Source organism: Piliocolobus tephrosceles, chromosome 21 (genome assembly GCF_002776525.5).
Source record: "Piliocolobus tephrosceles isolate RC106 chromosome 21, ASM277652v3, whole genome shotgun sequence".
In the NCBI taxonomy this organism is placed as follows: Eukaryota; Metazoa; Chordata; class Mammalia; order Primates; family Cercopithecidae; genus Piliocolobus; species Piliocolobus tephrosceles.
In genome coordinates, this window is record NC_045454.1 from 44,639,084 (window position 1) to 44,665,341 (window position 26,258).

General features: G+C 53.3%; 1 protein-coding gene across 2 annotated transcripts in view; it reads left to right on the forward strand.

The window, feature by feature from the left end:
• Positions 1 to 26,258, forward strand: part of FBN3 (fibrillin 3) — an 86,684-nt gene that overhangs the window by 6,214 nt on the left and 54,212 nt on the right. For both annotated transcript variants that reach the window (XM_026455607.1, XM_026455606.1), the window contains exons 7-26: positions 1,698 to 1,895; positions 1,993 to 2,118; positions 5,858 to 6,010; positions 6,099 to 6,281; positions 7,346 to 7,489; positions 7,566 to 7,685; positions 7,786 to 7,911; positions 12,074 to 12,196; positions 13,540 to 13,815; positions 14,082 to 14,135; positions 16,038 to 16,163; positions 16,250 to 16,375; positions 18,922 to 19,041; positions 19,149 to 19,286; positions 19,407 to 19,457; positions 19,745 to 19,870; positions 22,203 to 22,427; positions 22,621 to 22,746; positions 24,606 to 24,734; positions 25,868 to 25,993. In XM_026455607.1, the coding sequence (XP_026311392.1) occupies positions 1,698 to 1,895; positions 1,993 to 2,118; positions 5,858 to 6,010; positions 6,099 to 6,281; positions 7,346 to 7,489; positions 7,566 to 7,685; positions 7,786 to 7,911; positions 12,074 to 12,196; positions 13,540 to 13,815; positions 14,082 to 14,135; positions 16,038 to 16,163; positions 16,250 to 16,375; positions 18,922 to 19,041; positions 19,149 to 19,286; positions 19,407 to 19,457; positions 19,745 to 19,870; positions 22,203 to 22,427; positions 22,621 to 22,746; positions 24,606 to 24,734; positions 25,868 to 25,993 (2,796 nt within the window). The remainder of the gene's footprint in view (positions 1 to 1,697; positions 1,896 to 1,992; positions 2,119 to 5,857; positions 6,011 to 6,098; positions 6,282 to 7,345; positions 7,490 to 7,565; positions 7,686 to 7,785; positions 7,912 to 12,073; positions 12,197 to 13,539; positions 13,816 to 14,081; positions 14,136 to 16,037; positions 16,164 to 16,249; positions 16,376 to 18,921; positions 19,042 to 19,148; positions 19,287 to 19,406; positions 19,458 to 19,744; positions 19,871 to 22,202; positions 22,428 to 22,620; positions 22,747 to 24,605; positions 24,735 to 25,867; positions 25,994 to 26,258) is intronic.

The following is a 26,258-nucleotide window of genomic DNA, read 5'->3' on the forward strand; positions in this document are numbered from 1 at the left end:
AGAAAGAAAGAAAGAAAAGAAAAGAAAAAAAGAAAAAGAAAGAAAAGAGGCCAGGCACTGTGGCTCATGCCTGCAATTCCAGCATTTTGGGAGGCTGAGGCGGTCAGATCACTCGAGGCCAGGAGTTTGAGACCAGCCATGGCCAACATGGCAAATGCCATCTCTACTAAAAATAAAAAAAAATAAATTAGCTGGGTGTGGTAGCACATGCCTGTAGTCCCAGCTACTTGGAAGGCTGAGGCATGATAATTTTTTGACCTGGGAGGCAGTGAGCCAAGATCGCACCATTGCACTCCAGCCTGGAAGACAGAGCGAGACCTGTCTCAAAAAAAAAAAAAAAAGAAGGAAAGAAAAGAAAAAAGGAGAATGGACACAGTGATGTCTTTCTTGGAGCCGTGAGGAGTGGCAGGGACAGGGAGAGAAGAGGGAAGGAATCAAGATGAACCCCAGGCCTGGTCTGAAAATTGGGGGGAAGCTAGTGGTGCACCCCGGCAGGGAGGAGGAAGACTGAGCTCTGTTGGCTGGGGGACTTGCAACTTGTCTGGGAAGCAGCTGGACACTTAGGCCTGGGGCTGAGACGGCGGCGGGAGCTGCTCCGTCCATGGGGACTAAAGCCCAGGGTTCAGCTGAAGATCCCCGCTAGAGAAATCAGCACCAGCAGAGATAGCTACCTGGGCATTTAAGCATGGACAGAAAAAACAGAGCCCACAGGGGGCTGAGAAAGAGAAAGAGAACAGGAGTGGGTGGTGTCAGGGACGTCCAGGCTTGTGAGATTTTCAGATTCAGGAGGCATCTGAGTGCCTGGAGTGGTGTTTCAGCCCAGGAAGGCGAGGATAGGCAGGACCTGGGTACTAGAAGCTGGAGGGGCTGGGGAAGTGACCTGGGTTTGAGGGTGGGCTTCTGGAAACTGCAGAATTGGAACATGGGCTGTTGGAGGCAGGCCAAGCTCTGGGTGGCAGGAGAGTGAGGGGGAGGGGGAAGTGGGCGAGCTACCAGGAATTGCGTTTTGGCATCAGGACAGCTGGGGGGTAGGGGTCTCTGTGAAGCCCCTCCTCCTTATGGGGCCTGAGTTGGGGGTGACTTTGGCTTCTTCTCTTGGGAGGGGCTGCCCTTGTTTGAGAGCTAACTCCTTTATTGGAAACATCTGGAGAAGAGAGCCAAGAAGTCGCATCTGGGCTCATGTACTGGGGTTGGGGGAACCAATGCGGTCACCTTGGGCTGGGCCTGATGGGGACTGGGGATGTGATGTTGGGGGTCCAGAGAATTTAGGCAGATAACAGATCCTTCCCCAAATCTGGGCGATATGGCAGGGCCAGGCATATGCTCAAGTACTAGACATGCCTTTTAGCTGGGTGTCCATGGGTCCCTGCCCAGGCCTGAAGGGAGGACAGGCCTGGGAAAGGAGTCCCATCAGTTCAGACAGGGTGTTCACACAGGCCCCGAGCTTTATGGGCTTGGAGATCCTAGTCTCTCTCTTGGAAGTTGGTCAGGAAATGCTTTGAAGAAAACGGGTTTTGAAGGGTGAATAGGAGTTCGTTAGGTAGGGAAAGGGGAGGAAAGATATTCTATTTAGGAAGGGAGCAGCATAAGTAAAGCCTGGTCTGTGGGTGCAGGGGGCACTGAGAAGGTGTTAGAGACGCAGAGGTTGCTAGACGGGGCAGTCCTCAGCCAGGTACCCACATCTGTCTGCCCTGCAGATTACCGGACGGGACCCTGCTTTGGCCAAGTGGGCCCCGAGGGGTGCCAGCATCAGCTGACAGGCCTGGCATGCACCAAGGCGCTTTGCTGTGCCACTGTGGGCCGTGCCTGGGGCCTTCCATGTGAACTTTGCCCTGCACAGCCACACCCCTGCCGCCGAGGCTTCATCCCCAATATCTACACAGGGGCCTGCCAAGGTGAATAGTGGGGTCAGGGATGAGTGGGAGGCCTTGGCTGGCTTGGTTCTTCCCTCTGATGGGCCTCTCACTCCCTTGCCGGGCTTTGTCCTTGCAGATGTGGATGAGTGCCAGGTCATGCCAGGCCTGTGCCAGGGAGGCAGCTGTGTCAACACGGTGGGCTCCTTCCATTGCCGCTGTCCAGTTGGACACCAGCTCGGTGACAGCAGTGTTGCATGTGAAGGTGGGTGACTGGAGGGGGACAACCTGGGAGCTCGTCTGTGACTCGCATCTGGGGGGGGCTCAGGCTCCCCTGCAGGAAGGCAGAGGGGTCAGGCTGGTGAGGTGCCCAGTTCTGACCTTGTCCCTGTCTCTGTAGATGTGAATGAGTGTCTCCGCGTGCCTGGCCTCTGCTCCAGGGGTGACTACACCAACACTGTCGGGAGCTACGTGTGCCCCTGTCCCCGAGGTTTTCCCTGCAGCCTGGATGACACCCACTGCCTGAGTGAACCGAGGGGCTGGAGGGGGAGAGAGCGGCTAGGAGAGACACCACCTTGTTCAGCTCTCTATCTCTCTCTCTCTTTTTTTTTTTTTGTTGAGACAGAGTCTCGCTCTGTTACCCAGGCTGCAGCGCAGTGGCGCAATCTCAGCTCACTGCAACCTCTGCCTCCCGGGTTCAAGAGATCCTCCTGCCTCAGCCTCTCAAGTAGCTGGGATTACAGGTTCCTGCCACCACGCCTGGCTAATTTTTGTATTTTTAGTAGAGATGGGGTTTCTCCATGTTGGCCAGGCTGGTCTTGAACTCCTGACCTCAAGTGATCCACCTCCCTTGGCCTCCCAAAGTGCTGGGATTACAGGCGTGAGTTACCGCACCCGGCCCCACCATTTTTGAGATGGGGAAACAGGCCCAGAAAGGGGAGGTTTGCTTGAGTCCAGTCCACAAGTCCAGAACACACTCAACTCCCCAGACCCCCTGCCCGGGTGGCGGTCCCTTGGGCTGTGGCTCCCCCTGCAGGCCCACCCTTCAGCAACCCCCCGACACTTGACCTGGCCAAGCGGGAACCCACCCCTCACCCCACGCGCTTAGGCCTCTCACTCCTTCTTTTGCTGTCTTGATGAGCTGAATGTCAGGTCCTAGAAGTTGCCTGTGGCCAATAGGGCTGGTCAGGAACATGAATGCTGGTGGTGGAGGATGGACAGCGTCCTGGTTTGGGGAGACAGGAGTGGGTGCTTGGAGGTTTTCCAGCATCACCCGGTCACCTCAGGTTAGGCCACTACCAGGCAGGGCTGAGAATATTGTGTTTGGAGTTCAGCCAGTATGCTATGGCCAACTCTAGACTTTCTAGGTCTCCACCACTGGGGGCCGTCACAGCTGGCATTAGGGGTAGCAGTGGACATATACCCTGGACTGCGGGGTCCTCTGTCCACTGCTAAAGAGCAGACCCTGGATTTGACAAACCAGCCTCTGAACATAGGCTTTGGAATCAGTCCAGGGCTCCCACCCAGGGCAGCTCACAGACCCTGTGGGCAAGTGACTTAATCGCTCTGTGCCTCAGTTTCCCCATCTGTAAAATGGTAGATGATAGCAGTACCTAGCTCAGTGAAGACTGAGGAAGATATCTTTTGGGGAGTAATTTGCAGAGGGCTGGTGCCTACAGGATACTTAATACACATTCATGGACAGCAGGTGAGGTTGAGGCTGTGACCACTTAGCTCACGATGTGTACTTACAGCAATGACAGGATCATTTTTGATAAAATTCTTTCATTTTCTTGTTTTTAGACACAGTCTTGCTCTGTCCCCCAGGCTGGAGTGCAATGGCACGATCTCGGCTCACTGCAAACCTCCACTTCCTGGGTTCAAACAATTGCCTCAGCCTCCCCAGTAGCTGGGATTACAGGCACCCACCACCACGCCCGGCTAACTTTTGCATTTTTATTTTTATTTTTATTTTTATTTTTATTTATTTTTTATTTTTTTGAGACGGAGTCTCGCTCTGTCGCCCGGGCTGGAGTGCAGTGGCCGGATTTCAGCTCACTGCAAGCTCCGCCTCCCGGGTTTACGCCATTCTCCCGCCTCAGCCTCCCAAGTAGCTGGGACTACAGGCGCCTGCCACCTCGCCCGGCTAGCTTTTTGTATTTTTTAGTAGAGACAGGGTTTCACCGTGTTAGCCAGGATGGTCTCGATCTCCTGACCTCGTGATCCGCCCGTCTTGGCCTCCCAAAGTGCTGGGATTACAGGCTTGAGTCACCGCGCCCAGCCCAACTTTTGCATTTTAGTTTCACCATGTTGGCCAGGCTGGTCTCAAACTCCTGACCTCAGGTGATCCACCCGCCTCGGCCTCTCAAAGTGCTGGGATTACAGGCATGAGCCACCGTGCCTGAGCATTTTTGTTAAAATTCTTATATTCTGTCTCTCTTGCTTAAGGGGCCTGTTGGGCCCCCTGAGATTGGGAAATCGAGTTTCCCGTCCTCCTCCTGCTTTTGCAGCTGTGTGACTTTGGAGGAGTCTGTTGACCTTTCATCGTCTGGGCAGGCCCAGCCCCCTTTGAGGGGCTATGATGAGACTGAGAATGAAAAACCCTGACTCCCATACACGTACCTGGGGGGTCCCCAGGTGTATGGGGCGGGGACCAGAGAGGTGGAAACATTTGCGTGTTTTCCCAGCTTGGGGCAGGTCAGGGGCGGCTCTCAGTGGCCCTCCCAGCTCCTGGGAGGAGTTTTTAAAACTGTGGGCTACCGGCCAAACTGTGCATTTTTAAGCCTAAAAATATGCTCTTTAAGCCAGAGCCTGAGAAATCCGATCGCTGCATAAAGCCATTGACCTTGAGGGCGCAGTGGGAAGTGGAAGAGTGTTGGTGGTTCTCATACCTGGGGAGCCTGTCTGCCTCAGTCTCCCCGGGGGCTATGGCCATCAATCCATCCCTCAACTCCTTGGGGCCCCTGTCTGAAATTCACATTAGGTTTCTGCGTAATGCCTGAAGCCAGCAAGCAAAGACACACAGCCGCAGATCTCGGTGTCCCTGCCTGGTATCCCACTGGGGCAGTTCTTCCCCACCAATGGGTCTTCCTCAGTGTGGTTGGATGCCTGCAGCGACGGGGAGCTCACTACCTCTGTGTGATAACTTGGAAATCTTGGTGATAAGAGATGGCACTGAATGAGCGTTGGCCACATGTCAAACTTTTCTTTTTTATTTTTATTTATTTATTTATTTTTGAGACGGAATCTTGCTCTGTTGCCCAGTCTGGAGTGCAGTGGCACGATCTCAGCTCACTACAGCCTCTGCCTCCCGGGTTGAAGTGATTCTCCTGCCTCAGCCTCCCAAGTACAGGTGCGTGCCACCACACCTGACTGATTTTTGTGTTTTTAGTAGACACGGGGTTTCGTCATGTTGGCCAGGCTGTTCTTGAACTCCTGACCTCGTGATCCACCCGCCTCGGCCTCCCAAAGTGCCGAGATTACAGGCGTGAGCCACTGTGCCCTTTATATTTTTTGAGACAGAGTCTTGCTCTGTTGACCAGGCCAGAGTGCAGTGGCATGATCTCAGCTCACTGCAACCTCTGTCTCCTGGGTTCAATCAATTCATGATTCTCCTGCCTCAGCCTCCCAAGTAGCTGGGATTACAAGTGCCTGCCACCACGCTTGGCTAATTTTTGTATTTTTAGTAGACACGAGGTTTCACCATGTTGGTTAGGCTGGTCTTGCACTCCTGACCCCAAGTGATCCGCCCACCCCGGCCTCCCAAAGTTCTGGGATTCCAGGCATGAGCTATTGCATCTGGACAATGTCAGACTTTTCATCCACGTAATACTTTCCCCAGGTGAGGTGGATGCTCCAAGTGTCCCAATTTTATGGAGGGGAAACTGAGGCACAGAGCGGCAAACAGACCCGTCCTACAGGCAGTGCTGCTACAGCTGGAATTTGGATCCAGGTCTGGTCACTGATGTCCCGTGCTCATGGGCTCACCCTCTGATCTTTTACAGACCACCGGGCCGGCACCTGCTTCTCAGTGCTTTTCGGGGTCCGCTGTGCCGGAGACCTCACCGGCCACTACACTCGCAGGCAGTGCTGCTGCGACAAGGGCAGGTGCTGGGCGGCTGGTCCGGCCCCTGAGCTGTGTCCTCCTCGGGGCTCCAGTGAGTAAGAGCTGCAGCCTGCAGGGCTGTGGGGGAGGAGGGGACAGGGGAGGACCAAGGGCCTGGCCTCAACACGGCTTCCTTGCAGATGAATTCCAGCAACTGTGCGCCCAGGGGCTGCCGCTGCTACCTGGCCACCCTGGCCTCTTCCCTGGCCTCCTGGGTTTTGGATCCAATGGCATGGGCCCCCGTCTTGGGCCGGCACGACTCAACCCCCATGGCTCCGATGGGCGTGGAGTCCCCAGCCTGGGCCCTGGCAACTCTAATATTGGTGAGACTTGGGGCTTGGGAGGAACGTTCCAAGACTTGAAGGATGGTCCTGGATCTGGGGAGAGAGCTTTGAACAGGGGAGGGTGTCCAGGCCTCAGAGAGAGGGTTAGGGCTTTGGAGGGCGAACTCCTGGCCTGGCTGGTAGGGATGACAGTGCTGGTTGTGGATGGGGATGGAGGTAATTGGAGAATCTGGTCCTCAGAGTTAGAGTTTGGGCTGGACACAGCGGCTCATGCCTGTAATCCCAGTACTTTGGGAGGCTGAGGTGGAAGGATTGCTTGAGGCCAGGAGTTTGAGACCAGCCTGGGCAACATAGCAAGACCCTGTCTCTACAGCAAATTTAAAATTAGCTAGGTGTGGTGATGTGCACCAGTAGTCCTTGCTACTTAGGAGGATGAGGCAGGAGGATCGCTGGAGCCCAGGAATTGGAAGCTTCAGTGAGCTGTGATTGTGCCACTGTACTCCAACCTGGGTGACAGAGTGAGACCCTTTCTCTGAAAAAAATAAATAAATAAGTCAGGGTTTGGGCTTTGGGTGGGAAGCTTGGGTCTGGTGTGGGGGTCTGAGATGAAGGATTTAGGCCTGGGTTGGGGTCTTGCCCCATAGTGAGGATTTGGGCCCAGAGTGTCCGGGCATCTCTAGGCCCAGGTTAGAGGGATCTAGGCCCCAGGTTGGAGGGATCTAAGGCTCCAGGTTGGAGGGATCTAGGCTCCAGATTGAAGGAATCTAAGGCCCCAGGTTGGAGGGATCTAGACTCCAGGTTGGAGGGATCTAGAACCCAGGTTGGAGGGAGCTAGACCCCAGGGTGGAGGGATCTAGGCTCCAGGTTGGAGGGATCTAGACCCCAGGGTGGAGGGATCTAGGCTCCAGGGTGGAGGGATCTAGACCCCAGGTTGGAGTTCTGAATCTAAGGCAGGTCTCTCCGGGTGAGAGGGGGCAGAATCTGAGCTGGGGCAGGGTGCCAACCTTAGAGGGGGTATCTGGGCCCAGAGAGGTGAAGCCCAGGCTCCAAACTGGGGCGGGGGCCAGCCACTGCTCAGATGCCTCTGCCGGCCCTACCTGTAGGCACTGCTACCCTGAACCAGACCATTGACATCTGCCGACACTTCACCAACCTGTGTCTGAATGGTCGCTGCCTGCCCACGCCTTCCAGCTACCGCTGCGAGTGTAACGTGGGCTACACCCAGGACGTGCGTGGCGAGTGCATCGGTGAGCCACAGCCCGGTGGGGAGGGTGGGTTCTCACTGCCCTGCTGGTGCTGGGGCTCAGGGTCCTCTCCCCTCAGATGTAGATGAATGCACCAGTAGCCCCTGCCACCACGGTGACTGCATCAACATCCCTGGCACCTACCACTGCCGGTGCTACCCGGGCTTCCAGGCCACGCCCACCAAGCAGGCATGCGTGGGTACGGCTGTCCGTCCGAGAGTGGGGGTGATGGTGGGGGTTCTGGCCCAGGCTTGGAGGGTGGGGGGCACCTCTTGACTGCCCACCTGCCTTCCCCGCAGATGTGGACGAGTGCATTGTCAGTGGCAGCCTTTGTCACCTGGGCCGCTGTGTCAACACAGAGGGCAGCTTCCAGTGTGTCTGCAATGCAGGCTTCGAGCTCAGTCCTGATGGCAAGAACTGTGTGGGTGAGTTGGGGGTGGGCGGGTGGGCAGGGCTTCTGGGCCCCACTTTTATAGCCACCTCAAATCTTCACTCTGCCCCCAAACCCTTCTCCCTCCCTACGATGTCTCTTCTGCTCACCTCTGAACCCAGCAACCCACCTTAGACCCTTCTTATCCCCCGACCACCCTGACTCTCCCCTTCATTTCCTCCTTCCTCAATTTATTCCATGAATCACAAAAAAGGACCTTTTGGGGCCAGCCTTGGTGGCTCATGCCTGTAATCCCAGCACTTTGCAAGGCTGAGGCAGGGGAATCTCTTGAGGCTGCAGTGAGCTGTGATCGTGCCCCTGCACTCCAGCCTGGCTGATAGAGCAAGACTTTATCTCCTAAAAATAAAAAAAAAAAAGATCACACCTGTAATCCCAGCACTTTGGGAGGCCGAGGTGGGTGGATCACCTGAAGTCAGAAGTTCGAGACCAGCCTGACCAACATAGTGAAACCCTGTCTCTAGTAAATACAAAATTTAGCCGGGCATGGTGGCAGACACCTGTAACCGTAGCTACTTGGGAGGCCAAGGCAGCAGAATCACTTGAACCTGGGAGGCAGGGGTTGCAGTGAGCTGAGATCGCACCACTACACTCTAGCCTGGGCAACAAGAGTGAAACTCTGTCAAAAAAAAAAAAAAAAAGAAAAAGAAAAAGAAAGGGTCTTTTGGGCAAGACCACACTGGTAACCACCTGACCCTACCCTGAAGCAGGGTCCCTCCCCATCCTAGGATGGCTTGGAAGAGCCTGGCCGATGAGGGGGCTGGGGGCGTTGGTGGGGGTTGAGATCAGGACCTTGGAGAGCGCCCCCAGCAGCTTTCTCTGGGATATGGTGGGTTATGGCTTGTGGGAGCCAGTGGGGACTTGGCTCCCACAAACCATAACCCAAGGGAACCCCTTGACTCTGTCACCTTATCTCAGGAGGTCTGCCTTCAAGTCTTCCCTCGGGTGGAAGCATCTTGTGCTTTCTGCATTCCTTCATTTAAAAAGACATTTTTGGCATTTATTGATATATAATTCATATACCATAAAATTAGCCATTTGAAGTGTACTAATCAACAGTTTTTAGTATATGCACAGAGGTGGACAAGCATCACTACAACCCAGCTGGAAAATACCTTTATTGCCTCAAAAACAAACCTGGTATTCACTAATAGTCACTCTATAATTCTCTGTCTTCACCTGCAGCCCTGGGTGCTAGGTGAATCGGTTTTCTGACTCAATGAAGTTGCCAGTTCTCGAAAAAGGGAATCATGGTTTTCTGTGACTGGTTTCTTTTGCTGAATATGATGTTTTCAAGATTCATCCCTATTGCAGCCTGTATTGGTGCTTCTTTTTTTTTTTCCTTTTTTTTTTTTTGAGACGGAGTCTTGCCCTGTTGCCCAGGCTGGAGTGCAGTGACATGATCTCGGCTCACTGCAAGCTCTGCCTCCTGGGTTCATGCCATTCTCCTGCGTCAGCCTCCTGAGTAGCTGGGACTACAGGCGCCTGCCACCACGACCGACTAATTTTTTTGTATTTTTAGTAGAGATGAGATTTCACCGTGTTAACCGAGATGGTCTCGATCTCCTGCCCTCATGACCCACCCACCTCGGCCTCCCAAAGTGCTGGGATTACAGGTGTGAGCCACCGCGCCCGGCCTTTTTTTTTTTTTTTTTTTTTTTTTTGAGATGGCATCTTGCCGTGTCACCAGGCTGGAGTGCAGTAGTGCAATCTCAGCTCACTGCAACCTCTGCCTCCCAGGTTCAAGTGATTGCGATTCCCCTGCCTCAGCCTCCTGAGTGACTGGGACTACCAGCCCCCACCACTACACCTGGCTAATTTTTTGTATTTTAATAGAGACAGGCTTTCACCATGTTGGCCAGAATGGTCTTGATCTCCTGACCTCGTGATCTGCTTGCCTCGGCCTCCCAAAGTGCTGGGATTACAGGCGTGAACAATCATGCCAGGCCTCATTTTTTTTTTTAATTAAATAAATTTTGAGCATGAGCACAGTGGCTCATGCTTCTAATCCCAACACTTTGGGAGGCTGAGGTGGGAGGATCACTTGAGGTCAGGTGTTTGAGACCAGCCTGGCCAACATGGTGAAACCCTGTCACTACTAAAAATACAAAAATTAGCTGAATGTGATGGTGCATGTCTGTAATCCTGGCTACTTGGGAGGCTGAGGCAGGAGAATTGCTTGAACCCAGGAGATGGAGGCTACAGTGAGCCAAGATCACACCACTGTACTCCAGTGTGGGTGACAAAGTGAGACTCCCTCTGAAAAAAAAAAAATTATTTTTTTATGCCAAGCTTGGTGGCTCACACCTGTAATCCCAGGACTTGGGAAGCCAGGAGGGTCGCTTGAGGCCAGGAGTTCAAGACCAGCCTGGGCAACATAGCAAGACTCTGCCTCTACAGAAGACCCAAAAATTAGCCTGGCATGGTGGTGTATGGCTGTAGTCCCAGCTACTTGGGAGACTGAGGCAGGAGGATCACTTGAGCCCAGGAGTTTGAGGCTGCAGTGAGCTGTGATTGCACCACTGCACTCTAGCCTGGGTGACAGAGCTAGATCTTATTTCAAAAAAAAAATTATATATATATACACATATACATAATATTTATCCATTTATTTACTTATTTTGAGTCTCCCTCTATCTCCCAGGCTGGAGTGCGGTGGCACCATCTCGGCTCACTGCAACCTCCACTGCCCAGGTTCAAGCGATTCTCCTGCCTCAGCCTCCTGAGTAGGTGGGATTACAGCTGTGCGCCACTGTGCCCAGCTAACGTTTGTATTTTTAGTAGAGATGGGGTTTCACAATGTTGACCAGGCTGGTCTCGAATGCCTGACCTCTGGTGATCTGACCGCCTCAGCCTCCCAAAGTGCTGGGATTACAGGTGTGAGCCACAGAGCCCAGCCATGTATTTATTTTTTTGTGATTGGATCTCACTGTGTTGCGTAGGTCAGACTTGAACTCACATCCTAACAGACAGACTAATACGCAAGCAAACACAGCCCCAGACAACCACAGCTTTTTGCCTCCCACACCCCAGGGAAGGGTTCTGGGGGTCTCAAGCAATCCCCCCGCCTCAGCCACTTGAGTAGCTGGGACTACAGGCATGAGCCAGCGTTCCTGGCTTCTTCGTTCTTTTTCATGGCTGAATAATGTTCCGTTACATGAACAGACCACAGTTTGTTGATCCGTTCATCAGTAGGACACTGGTTTGTTTTCGCTTTTTGCTGTTAGGAATAATACTTCTGTGAATGCTCATGTGTACATTTTTGTGGTGGCATTTCATGCATTTATTTTTTTTAATGTATGTTCAGTCGTTTATCATTTAAAACTGACATTTTGGAAAACAACTCATTTCTGCACCTGCTACCTTCTGTTAAATTAGACCATGTTCTTACTAACCTTATTTCCCTTTCCTTTTTGTAAAATTGAAGTAAGATTCACACAACCTAAATTTAATCATTTAAAACTGAACAAGAGGTTGGGCGGGGTGGCTCACACCTGTAATCCTAGCACTTTGGGAGGCTGAGGTGGGCAGATCACTTGAGGTCAGGAGTTTAAGACCAGCCTGGTCAACATGGTGAAACCCCATCTCTACTAAAAATACAAAAACGATTAGCCCAGCATGGTAGTACATGCCTGTAATCCCAGCTACTCGGGAAGCTGAAGCAGCAGAATTGCTTGAACCTGCGAGGCAGAGGTTGCAGTGAGCTGAGATCATACCACCGTGCTCCAGCCTGTGTGACAGAGCTAGACTGTCTCAAAAAAAAAAAAAAAAAAAAAAAGGTAGTCTTTTAAAAAATATTTAAACATTTTAAAATGAACAATTCACTGAAATTTAATAAATTTCCAATGTTATGCAACCACCACCACCTTTATTCAGCTTTGAGCAAATATTTATGCAGCACTTACTGTATGCAGCCTGAGCAAGACAGGGGTCGTGCCCCAGGGAACTCACATCCCAGGAGACAGACTAATATACAAGCATACACAGTCACAGACAATCACAGCTTGTTTGCCTCCCACATCCCGGGGAGGGATCCTGGGGGGCTCAGCCCTGGAGTTTGGAGGAGGGAGAGAGAGGGTCCCAGTGTGGGCCGGGCACCCAGCCCCCTGCCTGGACCCATCCTCTCCTGCTGTCCCCAGACCATAATGAGTGTGCCACCAGCACCATGTGCGTCAACGGCGTGTGTCTCAACGAGGATGGCAGCTTCTCCTGCCTCTGCAAACCTGGCTTCCTGCTGGCGCCTGGCGGCCGCTACTGCATAGGTAAGGCTGGAGCAAGACTGGCCAGCCGAGGGGAGAAGGGAGATGGGGAAGCAGAGGGAGGGGGAGGAAGAGGAGAGGGACCGGACAGGGACGGGATGAGCATGAGAGAAGGAGAAGAGAAGGGGTAGGGAGAGAAAGAGGAGGAGGGAAAAGGGAAGAAGCGAAGAACAAGAAAAGGAAGAAAGGAAGAGGCACGTGCCGTGGCTCACGCCTGTAATCCCAGCACTTTGGGAGGCCAAGGCAGATGGATCTCTTGAGGTCAGGAGTTCGAGACCAGCCTGCCCAACGTGGTGAAACCCCGTCTCTACTAAAAATACAAGAAATTAGCCGGGCATGGTCGTGGGCACCTGTAATCCCAGCTACTTGGGAGGCTGAGGCAGGAGAATTGCTTGATCCTGGGAGACAGAGGTTGAGAGGTTGCAGTGAGCTGAGATTGTGCCATTGCCCTCCAACCTGGGTGACAAGAGTGAGACTCTGTCTCAAAAGACAAAAAAAAAAGAGAGAGATGGGTTATAAGGTGGGGAGGGGCCAGGTTCATCTGTGATTCCAGCACTTTAGGAGGCTGAGATTAGAGAATCACTTGAGGCCAGGAGTTCGAGACCAGCCTGGGCAACATAGTCAGACCCCATCTCTACCTAAAAAAAAAAAAAAATTAGCTAGGCATGGTTGCATGCACCTGTAATCCCAGTACTTTGGAAGGCTGAGGCAGAAGGATCACTTGAGCTCAGGAGTTTGATTGAGACCAGCCTGGGCAACATGATAAGACTCCATCTCGATAGAAAAATTTTAAAAATTAGCCGAACGTGGAGATGCACCCCTGTAGTCCCTGCTACTCAGGACGCTGAGGCAGCAGGATCGCTTGAGCCCAGAAGATGGAGGCTGCAGTGAGCTACGATCATGCCACTGTACTCTGGGAGTCAGACCCTGCCTTTAAAAAATTTGTTTAGGCTGGGCGCGGTGGCTCACACCTGTAATCCCAGCCCTTTGGGAGGCTGAGGTGGGCAGATCACAAGGTCAGGAGATCGAGACCATCCTGGATAACACGGTGAAACCCCATCTTTACTAAAAAAAAATACAAAAAATTAGCCGGGCATGGTGGCGGGCACCTGTAGTCCCAGCTACTTGGGAGGCTGAGGCAGGAGAATGGCGTGAACCCGGGAGGCGGAGCTTGCAGTGAGCTAAGATTGTGCCACTGCACTCCAACCTGGGCGACAGAACAAGACTCCATCCAAAAACAAAGAAGCAGAGAAGAAGCGCTGGGATAATGGAAATGGTGGGAGATGGGGAGGGGAGAGGAAGGCAGTAGGCTGGAACCCATCCCCGTGCCCCCACGGCTTCTGCAGACATTGACGAGTGCCAGACGCCTGGCATCTGCGTGAACGGCCACTGCACCAACACCGAGGGCTCCTTCCACTGCCATTGCCTGGAGGGGCTGTCAGTGGGCACGGATGGCCGGATGTGCATGGACACCCATGTGCGAAGCACCTGCTACGGGGCCATCGAGAAGGGCTCCTGTGCCCGCCCCTTCCTCGGCACCGTCACCAAGTCCGAGTGTTGCTGTGCCAACCCAGACCACGGTTTTGGGGAGCCCTGCCAGCTTTGTCCTGCCAAGAACTCCGGTGAGCATCTGGCTGCCTGATCCCCATGGCCTGCTTGGTCTGAGTGCCTCCATTGGTCCTCGCTTGTGGTGGGGGGTTGTAGTTCCCATGGAGTGGGGGCTGTTCTCACAAAGAGGCTGAAGGGAGTTGCTTTCTCTCCGGGGTGTGGAGTTACGTCTTAGTCCCAAACTCTTGCCCAAGACCAGGGGACCTCGTCCTTGCCTGTGGCTGAATCCAAGCCATGGCTAAGCTCCCTGACCCATCTCACTCTATCCCTTCGTCCCCAGCTGAGTTCCAGGCACTGTGCAGCAGCGGGCTTGGCATTACCACGGATGGTCGAGGTAAGTGGAGCCCAGCCCCTCCAAACAGCAGCCAGCCTGCCCCTACCAGATGTGGGGAGCGCTGTGGTCAGGGGCCGTTCGGTTTGCCTGGGGTTCCCGTAACAAAGTGCCCCAGACCGGATGGCTTCAACAACATAAGTTGATTCTCACACTTCTGGAGGCCAGAGGTCAGAGATCAAGGTGCGGGCAGGGCTGGTTCCCTCGGAGGCTTTGATGGAGAATCTGTCCCAGCTTCTGGTGGTGGCCGGCAATCTTTGACGTTTCTTGGCTCATAGAGGCGTTGCCCTGTTTCTGCCTCCACCGTCACATGGTGTTCTCCCTGTATGTGTGTCTGTGTCCAAGATTACCCCCACCCTTTTTCAGAGATGGGATCTCACTGTATTGCCCAGGCTCAAGTGATGTGGCGCAATCACGGCTCACTGCAACCTTGACCTCTTGGGCTCAAGCGATACCACCTGAGTAGCTGGGACTGCAGGCAGTCACCACCATGACCTGCTGATTTGTTTTTCCTTCCTTCCTTCCTTCCTTCCTTCCTTCCTTCCTTCCTTCCTTCCTTCCTTCCTTCCTTCTTCCCTCTCACCCTCCCTCCCTCCTTTCCTCCTTTCCTCCTTCCTTCCTCTCTTTCTTTCTTTCTTTCTTTCTTTCTTTCTTTCTTTCTTTCTTTCTTTCTTTCTTTCTTTCTTTTTCTTTCTTTCTTTCTTTCTTTCTTTCTTTCTTTCTTTCTTTCTTTCTTTCTCTCTCTCTCTCTCTTTCTTTCTTTCTCTCTTTCTTTCTTTCTTTTTCTCTCTCTCTCTCTCTTTTCTTTTCTTTTTGTTTTGCTCTGTTACCCAGGCTACAGTGCAGTGGCGGGACCTTGGCTCACTGCAACCTCTGCCTCCTGGGTTCAAGCGATTCTCCTACCTCAGCCTTCCAAATAGCTGGGATTACAGGCATGCGTCACCATGCCTGGCTAATTTTTTTTTATTTTTTAGTAGAGACGGGGTTTTGCCATGTTGCCCAGGCTGGTCTCAAACTTCTGGCCTCAAGTGATCCACCCACCTCAGCCTCCCAAAGTGCTGTGATTACAAACATGAGCCGCCATGCCCAGCCAATTTTTTAAAAATTTACTTTTTGGCCAGGTGTGGTGGCTCACATCTGTAAAGCCAGCACTTTGGGAGGCTGAGGCGGGTGGATCACTTGAAGTCAGGAGTTCCAGACCAGCCTGGCCAACATGGTGAAACCCCATCTCTACTAAAAATAGAAAAATTAGCCAGGCATGGTGGCTGTAATCCCAGCTACTTGGGGGTAATCCCAGCTACTGAGTCACGAGAATTACTTGAACCAGGGAGGCAGAGGTTGCAGTGAGCCAAGATTGCACCACTGCATTCCAGCCTGTGTGACAGAGTGAGACCCTGTCTCAAAAAAAAATTTACTGTTTATAGAGATGGGGTCTTGGGTTGCCCAGGCTGGTCTCAAACTCCTGGGCTCAAGCAATGCTCCCACCTCAGCCTCCCAAAGTGGTGGGATTACAGGTGATAGCCACCGTATCTGGTCTATAATTGCTTTTAGTTTTATGACAGTGCCACTGTATGGATGTCTGCTCCACTATCTCCAAACTGGAGATAATTTGGCCCCTGCCCTGCCGAGGTCATTTCACAATGTCTGGAGTAATAATGGGGCGGGGTGGGTGCTAGTGACATCTCATGGGTGGAGGCCATGGAAGCTGCTCGACATCCTAAAATGCATGGGATGGCCCCTCGCAGCAAAAAATGATCTGGCCCCAAATGTTAGCAGTGCTCAGGCTGAGAAACCCTGGTTTAGAGAAAAATGAGGCTGGGTCTGGGCTGGAGCTCTTGCCTTGGGGAATCTGACTTCTGGAGACCCCTGGGGCACCGGGACACACCCTCCCTCCTCCTGCCACAGACATCAACGAGTGTGCTCTGGACCCTGAGGTTTGTGCCAATGGCGTGTGTGAGAACCTTCGGGGCAGCTACCGCTGCATCTGCAATCTGGGTTATGAGGCAGGTGCCTCAGGCAAGGAGTGCACAGGTAAGCGTGCCACCTGGTGGGTGGATGCACGGCCAACCTCCTCCACTGCAGACTCCTCACCCCTCTCTCCCACCCCCACCCCACAGACGTGGATGAGTGTGCCCTCAACAGCCTCCTGTGTGACAACGGGTGGTGCCAGAATAGCCCCGGCAGCTACAGCTGCTCCTGCCCCCCCGGCTTCCACTTCTGGCAGGACACGGAGATCTGCAAAGGTACAGGGTCCCGGGCTCACGTGGGTTTGCACACACACACACACGCCCCGACATACTCTGTGTGTAGTGTGTGCACACAGAGACATGCACACACTCAAAGACGCTTACATGTTACCTCTATTCACACACACGTATGCTATATGTAGCGTACACACACACATATATGCACACGCTCAGATACTCACACATGTTGCATGAGGTGTGTACACAAGACACATATGCACACACTCAGAAACATCCTGCACACAGGCACACTCAGACATGCACGTTGCATGTGTCATGCATACATAAACCCAGACACACTGCACATGCTGTGTACATGCAAATACATTCAGACATGCTGTGTGCATGTGTACACAGACATGCACACTCAAAGACACTTGCATATGTACCTACATTCACACACACGCACTCAAAGACATGCATATACTCACATTTACATGCACACTTATTCTTTTTATTTTTTGAGACAGAGTCTTGCTCTATCACCCAGTCTGGAGTGCAGTGGCGCGATCTTGGCTCACTGCAACCTCCGCCTCCCAGTTCAAGCGATTCTCCTGCTTTAGCCTCCTGAGTAGCTGGGATTACAGGTGCCCACCACCACACCCAGATAATTTTTGTATTTTTAGTAGAGACAGGGTTTCACCATGTTCGCCAGGCTGGTCTCGAACTCCTGACCTCAAGTGATCCACCCGCCTCAGCCTGCCAAAGTGCTGGGATTATAGGCGCGAGCCACCATGCCTGGCCCATACACTCATTCTCACACTTCCCACACTTGTGGTCCTAGTCACACCCAGCTGTACACACTCAGGGGCACACATTTATACACACATCCCAGAAGTCGTACTCGAACTGTGGACTTTGGAGAGCTTCCAGGTGGATGGACACACGTGTGTGCTGGCAAGGTGGCACACCCAGAGCAGGCACGGAAATTTCATGTCTCCTCCCAGATACCCCATACCATGCATCTCTTCCATCTGGCTGTTCATCATTTGTAATATCCTTAGTATCCTTTATTTTTTTATTTTGTCTTTTTGAGACAGAGTCTCGCTCTGTTGCCCAGGCTGGAGTGCAATGGCGCGATCTCGGCTCACTGCAACCTCTACCTCCTGGGTTCAAGCAGTTCTCCCGTGGTTCAAGAGATTATCCTGCCTCAGCCTCCCAAGTAGCTGGGACTGCAGGCGTGCACTACCACACCCGGCTAATTTATATATATATATATATTTTTTTGAGACGGAGTCTCACTCTGTCACCCAGGCTGGAGTGCAGTGGCCGGATTTCAGCTCACTGCAAGCTCCGCCTCCTGGGTTTACGCCATTCTCCTGCCTTAGCCTCCCAAGTAGCTGGGACTACAGGCACCTGCCACCTCGCCCGGCTAGTTTTTTGTATTTTTCAGTAGAGACGGGGTTTCACCGTGTTAGCCAGGATGATCTCGATCTCCTGACCTCGTGATCTGCCCATCTTGGCATCCCAAAGTGCTGGGATTACAGGCTTGAGCCACCGCGCCTGGCCATTAATTTGTATTTTTAATAGAGATAGGGTTTCATCGTGTTGGCCAGGCTGGTCTCAAACTCCTGACCTCCGTGATCCACCTGCCTCAGCCTCCCAAAATGCTGGGATGACAGGCATGAGCCACTGCGCCCAGCCTATAATATCCTTCATAATAAACTAGTAAACATAAGTTAAGTATTTCCCTGAGTCCTGTGAGTCACTCTAGCGGATGATCAAGCCCGAGGAGAAGGCAGAAATTCTGGAGACCCCGATTTGCAATTGGCATCTGAGTGGATGACGGTCTTGTGGGACTGAGCCCTCAACCTGTGGAGTCAGACTTCAACTCCAGGCAGATAGCATCAGAACTGAACTATAGGGCACCCTACTGGTGTCGGAGAATTGGGCAGTTTGGCAAAAACAAACAAAAAAATCCACGTCTGATCACTGATGTATTCTGTGTTGTGTTGGGTTGTGTTGTGTTGTGTTGTGTTGAAGGTGAGAGTAAGAATACAGTTTTGGCTGGGTGCAGTGGCTCACGCCTAGAATCCCAGCACTTTGGGAGGCCGAGGCGGGTGGACCACCTGAGGTTGGGAGTTTGAGACCAGCCTGGTCAACATCATGAAACCCTGTCTCTACTAAAAATGCAAAAAAAATTAGCCGGGCAAGGTAGCACATGCCTGTAGTCCCAGCTACTTCGGAGGCTAAGGCATGAGAATCGCTTGAACCCAGGAGACAGAGGTTGCAGTGAGCCGGGATGGTGCCACTGCACTCCAGCCTGGGCAACAGAGTGAGACTCTGTCTCATAAAAAAGAAAAAAAAAGAAAGAAAAAAAGGAAAACAGTTTGGCATTTCCTGTCTCTTACAGCGTGTACACACACAGCTCAGCACACACATGTGTCTGCACATGCATTTGATTCCAGTGCCCTCTGCACACTTGTGCATTTGGGTGCACCCTGTGCCACTGGGTACAGCAGTCCCTTGGGGGAGGAGGGGTCCTGGCCAGGTAAGGCTCCTCCTCCTGCAGTTCACGGCCTGGTGGGGGGCTGTCCCTGCAGATGTCGATGAATGCCTGTCCAGCCCGTGTGTGAACGGCGTCTGTCAGAACCTGGCTGGCTCCTACACCTGCAAATGTGTCCCTGGCAGCCGGCTGGACTCCTCTGGTACCATCTGTCTAGGTGAGCGGCCCCGGAGCCTGATGGCGTTCCAGAGGCTGGGCATCTGTGGGTCAGGGTGCAGGTGTGGGCCCGGCAGGTGAGACAGGTGACCCGCCTTTTCTCCCCAGACAGCACCAAGGGCACCTGCTGGCTAAAGATCCAGGAGAGCCGCTGTGAGGTGAACCTTCAGGGAGCCAGCCTGCGGTCCGAGTGCTGCGCCACCCTCGGGGCAGCCTGGGGGAGCCCCTGCGAACGCTGCGAGATTGGTAACATCCTCCTCGGGGCCTCCCAGGTGCCCACGGGAAAAGCCCTCAACGGGGCGGGTCCCCCCTGGGGCTGGCATGAAAGAATGACTCCGCTCTTCATTCTCATTCTCCCAATTGCAGACCCTGCCTGTGCCCGGGGCTTTGCCCGGATGACGGGTGTCACCTGCGATGGTAACTCCCTGCCTGTGTCCAGCTCACCCCCACTCCAGAGCCCGCACACCACCAGTTGCATCACCCCCATGGGTGTCACCTCCGGCCCCGCCCTGTAGTCTTTTACGATGGGGACAGACGTTCTCCCTCCCTGGTCCCCAGGCCTTCTTGACAGTCCCCAATCCCTGTCCCCATCCCCTTCCTTCCTCCCCAAGGACAACTTGAGACCCCAGGGGAATGGCCAGCCAGCGCCCTTCCCCTCCCTGGACCCTCCGGCTTTCCCTCCTCCCTTACTTTCTGCCACCCAGATGTGAACGAGTGTGAGTCCTTCCCGGGAGTCTGTCCCAACGGGCGTTGTGTCAACACTGCTGGGTCTTTCCGCTGCGAGTGTCCAGAGGGCCTGATGCTGGAAGCCTCGGGTCGGCTGTGCGTGGGTGAGTCCAGGGGAGGTCCACACACGGGGCCACCCATCCTTCCTTCGTTCCCTCCACCTGCAGCAACTCAAGGAACAGGAGAGATTTTTTTTTTTGAGACGGAGTCTCGCTTATGTTGCCCAGGCTGGAGTGTGGTGGCGTGACCTCGGCTCACTGCAACTTCTGCCTCCCAGGTTCAAGCCATTCTCCTGCTTCAGCCTCCTGAGTAGCTGGGATTACAGGCACTCACCACCACGCCTGGCTAATTTTTGTATTTTTAGTAGAGACGGGGTTTCACCATGTTGGCCAGGCTGATCTTGAACTTCTGACCTCAGGTGATCTGCCCGCCTGGGCCTCCCAAAGTGTTGGGATTACAGGCGTGAGCTGGGGAGAGATTTCAGGCATCCTTTGGGATCCTCCGCCTCTGGCTAACACATCATGAAAGACATTTGGGTGGGTTTTTTTTTCTTTCTTCTTTTTTCTTGAGACAGGGTGTCACTCTGTCACCCAGGCAGGAGTGCAGTGGCACAATCTCATCTCACTACAACTTGCACTTCCTGGGTTCAGCTGATTTTTGTACCTTGATCTCCTGAGCAGCTGAGACTACAGGTGTGCAGCACCATACCCAGCTAATTTATTTCTTTATTGGTACTTTTTTTTTTTTTTTTTTTTTTTTAGTAGGGACAAGGTCTCACTATCTTGCCTAGGCTGGTCTCAAACTCCGGCCTCAAGGGATCCCCCCACCTCAGCATCCCAGAGTGCTGGAATTCCAGCCAGGATTTATCTTTGACGACGGTTTTAGGTTCACAGCAAGTATGACCACATAGCCCCCACCTCCACACACGCACAGCCTCCTCCACTATCAACATCTTGCCCCAGGGTTAGAGCGTGCATTTGTTATGATGGATGAAACTACGCAGGTACATCACTGTCATCTCCAAGTCCATAGAGCACCTTAGGGTTTACCCTTGGTGTGTTGGACATTCTGTGGGTTTGGACGAATGTATAATGACATGTGTTCACCATTGTAGTGTCACATAGGGTAGTTTCACTGACCTAAAAATCCTTAGTGGCCAGGCATAGTGGCTCACGCCTACAATCCCAGCACTTTGGGAGGTCGAGGTAAGCAGATCACTTGAGTTTGAGATCAGCTTGGCAACGTGTAGAAACCGAGTCTCTATTAAAAAATACAAAAGTTAGGCCGGGCGCGGTGGCTCACTTCTGTAATCCCAGCACTTTGGGAGGCCGAGACGGGCGGATCATGAGGTCAGGAGATTGAGACCATCGTGGCTAACACGGTGAAACCCTGTCTCTGCTAAAAATACAAAAAAAAAAAAAAAAAAAAAAAAAAAAATTAGCCAGGCGTAGTGGTGGGCGCCTGTAGTCCCAGCTACTCAGGAGGCTGGGGCAGGAGAATGGCATGAACTTGGGCGGAACTTGCAGTGAGCCGAGATCAGGCCACTGCACTCCAGCCTGGATGACAGAGCGAGACTCCATCTCAAAAAAAAAAAAAAAAACAAAAGCCTTAGTGGCCGGGCATGGTGGCTCACGCCTGTAATGCCAGCACTTTTGGGAGGGCGAGGCAGGTGGATTGCTTGAGGTCAAGAGTTCAAGACCCACCTGGTTAACATGGTGAAACTCAATCTCTACTAAAATACAAAAATTAGCCAGGTGTGGTGGCAGGTGCCTGTAATCCCAGCTACTCGGCAGGCTGAGGCAGGAGAATCGCTTGAACCGGGGAGGTGGAGGTTGCAGTGAGCTGAGATTGTGCCACTGCACTACAGCCTAGGGGACAGAGCGAGACTCTGTCTTAAAAAAAAAATTCGTCAGGCACGGTGGCTCACACCTGTAATCACAGCACTGTGGGAGGCCAAGGTGGGCAGATCGCTTGAGTTCGAGATCAGCCTGGTCAACATGGTGAAACCAAGTCTCTACTAAAAAAACCCAAAAGTTAGCTGGGTGTGGTGGCACACGCCTGTAATCCCAGCTTCTCGGGAGGCTGAAGCAGGAGAATTGCTTGAACCTGGGAGGTGGAGGTTGCAGTGAGCTGAGATTGCGCCACTGCACTCCAGCCTGGGCGACAGAGCAAGACTATGTCTCAAAACAAATCAATCAACCAATGAATCAATCATTAAAACAAATATATGGATAGAGGGGCTTAGAAGAGTGCTACAGAACAGTACACACAGTACCCTCCCAGGCAGTGCCTGGAGAAAGTCACCTTTTTTCACTCTGGCCCTCGACCTGACTGCATCCGGGAGAAAGTTTCCAATGGGAGTGACTGAGCGGCATGCCTGTCTCGCAGCGGGCACAGTGGCAGGGGTGGGGACGCAGTGACTGTTCCCTTGTGCAGATGTGAGATTGGAAGCATGTTTCCTGCGATGGGACGAGGATGAGTGTGGGGTCACCCTGCCTGACAAGTACCGGATGGACGTCTGCTGCTGCTCCATTGGGGCCGCCTGGGGAACCGAGTGCGAGGCCTGCCCGGATCCCGAGTCCTTGGAGTTTGCCAGCCTGTGCCCGCGGGGGCTGGGCTTTGCCCGCCGGGACTTCCTCTCTGGCCGGCCGTTCTATAAAGGTGCGGTTGGGGCAGGGGTCAGGCCCCCGGAAGGATGGGGAGGGGCACGGCACAGGCAAAAGCCTGGAGATGGGAGGTGTGTTTGGGGAAACGGGGATGTGGGCAAGGCCAGGCACTAAGAACCCAAGGACGGCTTGGTGTATGGATCCCGAGCTTGGGGACGTCAGGGTGGTTTGATGCCCCTGTACTTCAGATGTGAATGAATGCAAGGCGTTCCCTGGCCTCTGCACGCATGGTACCTGCAGAAACACGGTGGGCAGCTTCCACTGTGCCTGTGCGGGGGGCTTCGCCCTGGATGCCCAAGAACGGAACTGCACAGGTAGGTGCCACCTCTGCCTTGTGGAGAGAGCGTGATCCTTGGAAGGGATCGGGGCCTCGAATAAGACGTAGAGACAATGCCCGTTTTTCTTTTTCTTCTTCTTTCTTCTTCCTCTTCCCTCTTCCCTCTTCCCTATTCTCCTTCTCCTTCTCCTTCTCTTTCTCCTTCTTCTTCTTCTTCTTTTTTGAGGTGGAGTTTCACTCTTGTTGCCCAGGCTGGAGTGCAATGGCACGATCTCGGCTTACTCCAACCTCCGCCTCCCAGGTTCAAGACATTCTCCTGCCTCAGCTTCCTGAGTAGCTGGGATTACAGGAGTGCACCACCATGCCTGGCTAATATTGTATTTTTCAATAGAGATGGGGTTTCTCCATGTTGGTCAGGATGATCTTGAACTCCCGACCTCAGGTGATCCACCCACCTCAGCCTCCCAAAGTGCTGGGATTACAGGCATGCGCCACCGTGCCCAGCGAGCACCTGTTCTTTAGGCACTTCTCGTGTCTGCCTCTGTGCAGTGTGACCTAGGGCACGTGATTGCCCTCCTTGGGCTGCAGGGACCCTGACTATGAAAGAAGGGGCTGGGCCAGGCGCGATGGATCACACCTGTAATCCCAGCACTTTGGGAGGCCAAAGTGAGTGGATCATTTGAGGTCAGGAGTTCGAGACCAGCCTGGCCAACATGGCAATACCCTGTCTCTACTAAGAGTACAAAAATTAGCTGGGTGTGGTGGCGGGCACCTGTAATCCCAGTTACTTGTGAGGCTGAGGCAGGAGAATCACTTGAACCCAGGAGGCGGAGGTTACAGTAAGCCAAGATCATGCCATTGCACTCCAGCCTGGGTGACAGAACGAGACTGCATCTCAAAAGAAGGGGCTGGCAAAGGTGACCTTTAGAGGCCTCCAGGGCCGGCATGGTGGCTCACGCCTGTAATCACAGCACTTTTGGAGGCCAAAGTGGGAGGATTGCTTGAGCCCAAGAGTTTGAGACTAGCCTGGGTAACACAGCAAGACCTCCATCTCTGCAAAAAATAAAAAATTATTATTGCATTAACTGCAGTCCCAGCTACTCCAGAGGCTGAGGCAGAAGGATCCCTTGAGCCCCCGGGAGGTTGAGGCTGCAGTGAGCTGTGATCACACCACTGTACTCCAGCCTGGGTGACAGAGCAAGACCCTGTCTCTGAAAAAACAAACAGGCTGTGTGCGGTGGCTCACGCCTGTAATCCTAGCACTTTGAAAGGCCGAGGTGGGTGGATTGCTTTAGGTCAGGAGTTCGAGAACAGGCTGGCCAACATGGTGAAACCCCATCTTACTAAAAATACAAAATTAGTCGGGCACAGTGGCGCATGCCTGTAATCCCAGCTACTCGGGAGACTGAGGCAGGAGAATCGCTTGATCCTGGGAGACAGAAGTTGTAGTGAGCCGAGTGTGCATCACTGCACTCCAGCCTGGGTGACAGAGAGAGACTGTCTCTAAAAAAATAAGTAAATAAATAAATAAGTAATAAAAATAAAATAAAATAAAACAAACAAACAAACCTACCACCAAAATAAAGAAAATGGAGAGCTCCGGGCTGTGAGAAAACTCCCTGCCCTTGTCATGTTTAGTTCGGGGTCTCTCCGTTTCCTCAGCTTCCCTTTTGGGAGCTTCTGTTCCGCCTGTCATGTCTACAGATTTGATGACCCCCTCCGGCACCCCATCGCGTCTGCATCCGGGGGCCCCTCCCCTCTTGGCCTGTGCCTCCTTATGTCTGCAGACAGGCTTCCTCTAGCCCACACCCACATCAAAGGACAGGTACCCCTCTGCCTTGTGCCTCGTGATGCGGCACACACGGCCCCTCCAGCCTCTGCCTCCTCTACCTACAGATATCGACGAGTGTCGCATCTCCCCTGACCTCTGCGGCCAGGGCGCCTGTGTCAACACTCCAGGCAGCTTTGAGTGCGAGTGTTTTCCCGGCTATGAAAGCGGCTTCATGCTGATGAAGGACTGCATGGGTTGGTGACTGCCGGGCAGGGGTGCGGTGGGCGCCCTGGGCAGGGTGGGCATTGAGGAGACGGAGGGTGGGGATGGGTGGGGACGGCTGTTGCCGAGGCAGTAGGATTGCTTGAGTCCAGGAGTTCGAGCCCAGCCTGGGCAACATAGCAAGCCCCTCTCACTACAAAATTTTTAAAAAATTAGCTGGGCATGGTGGCTCATGCCACTTGGGAGGCTGAGAAGGGAGGATCCCTTGAGCCCAGGAGGTTGAGGCTACAGTGAACCATGATTGCATTTCTGCACTCCAGCCTGGGAGATGGAGTGAGACCCTGTCGTAAGAAAGAGGAAAGAAAGAAGAAAGAGAGAGAGAGAGAGAAAGAAAGAAAGAGAGAGAGAGAGACAGAGAGAAGGAAGGAAGGAAGGAAGGAAGGAAGGAAGGAAGGAAGGAAGGAAGGAAGGAAGGAAGGGAGGAAAAAGAAAAACCCAGGCAAGGTGGTTCATGCCTGTAATCCCAGCACTTTGGGAGGCCAGGGTGGGCAGATTTCCTGAGTTCAGGAGTTCAAAACCAGCCTGGGCAACACGGTGAAACCCCATCTCTACTAAAATACAAAAAATTAGCTCGGTGTGGTGGCGGGCGCCTGTAGTCCCAGCTACTCGGGAGGCTGAGGCAGGAGAATGGCGTAAACCCGGGAGGCGGAGCTTGCAGTGAGCTGAGATCCGGCCACTGCACTCCAGCCTAGGCAACAGAGCGAGACTCCGTCTCAAAAAAAAAAAAGAAAAGAGTGATGAGGCCATGGTGAGGCTGTCTGCTCCCTGCCCTGAGTCCTGGCGGGACTGAGCCTCAGCTTTCTGGCATGTCCTGCAGGGTGTGGACGGGGGCTTCTTAGTGCCTTTTCTAGTGGCACCAAGAGTGTCAACTTCATGGCCTTTGTTCTTCTGAGAATCTCAGCCTCCCTCCCCATCTGGCTGGTCTCTGCTCCTGGTGCAGACCCCACTCCCCTGGGTCATCCCAGCCCGGAGCCCCCAGGCTCTCCTGGCTCCCGCTGGGGTGAAGGGGGCTGGGGAGGTGGCGGGGAGAAGCCAGCATGAGCCTCATGGCCCCCTCCCTGCGTCAGCACCTTCACACCTGCTCTCTTTCCACACAAACCTTCAGACGTGGACGAGTGTGCAAGGGACCCACTGCTCTGCCGGGGAGGCACTTGCACCAACACGGATGGGAGCTACAAGTGCCAGTGTCCCCCTGGGCACGAGCTGACAGCCGAGGGCACTGCCTGTGAGGGTGAGTGTGCATCTGGGTGTGCGAGTGTGAGTGTGAGCCCGTGTGTGTGAAAGTGGGTGTCTGGTGAACGTGAGCTGGATGAGTGAGAGGGTGGGCATGTGTATCTGTCTCCCTGAGGCCAGTGTGTGAGCGTGCAAGCGTGTGTCAGTGTGTACCTGTGTGTGTAAGTGGGTTTATATGCAAGGTGGCGGGAGTGTGTTTTTGTGTCTAGATGAACACGCACATGCGTGAGTGTCTGTACAACGGCAGGCGTTTGTGCATTTGT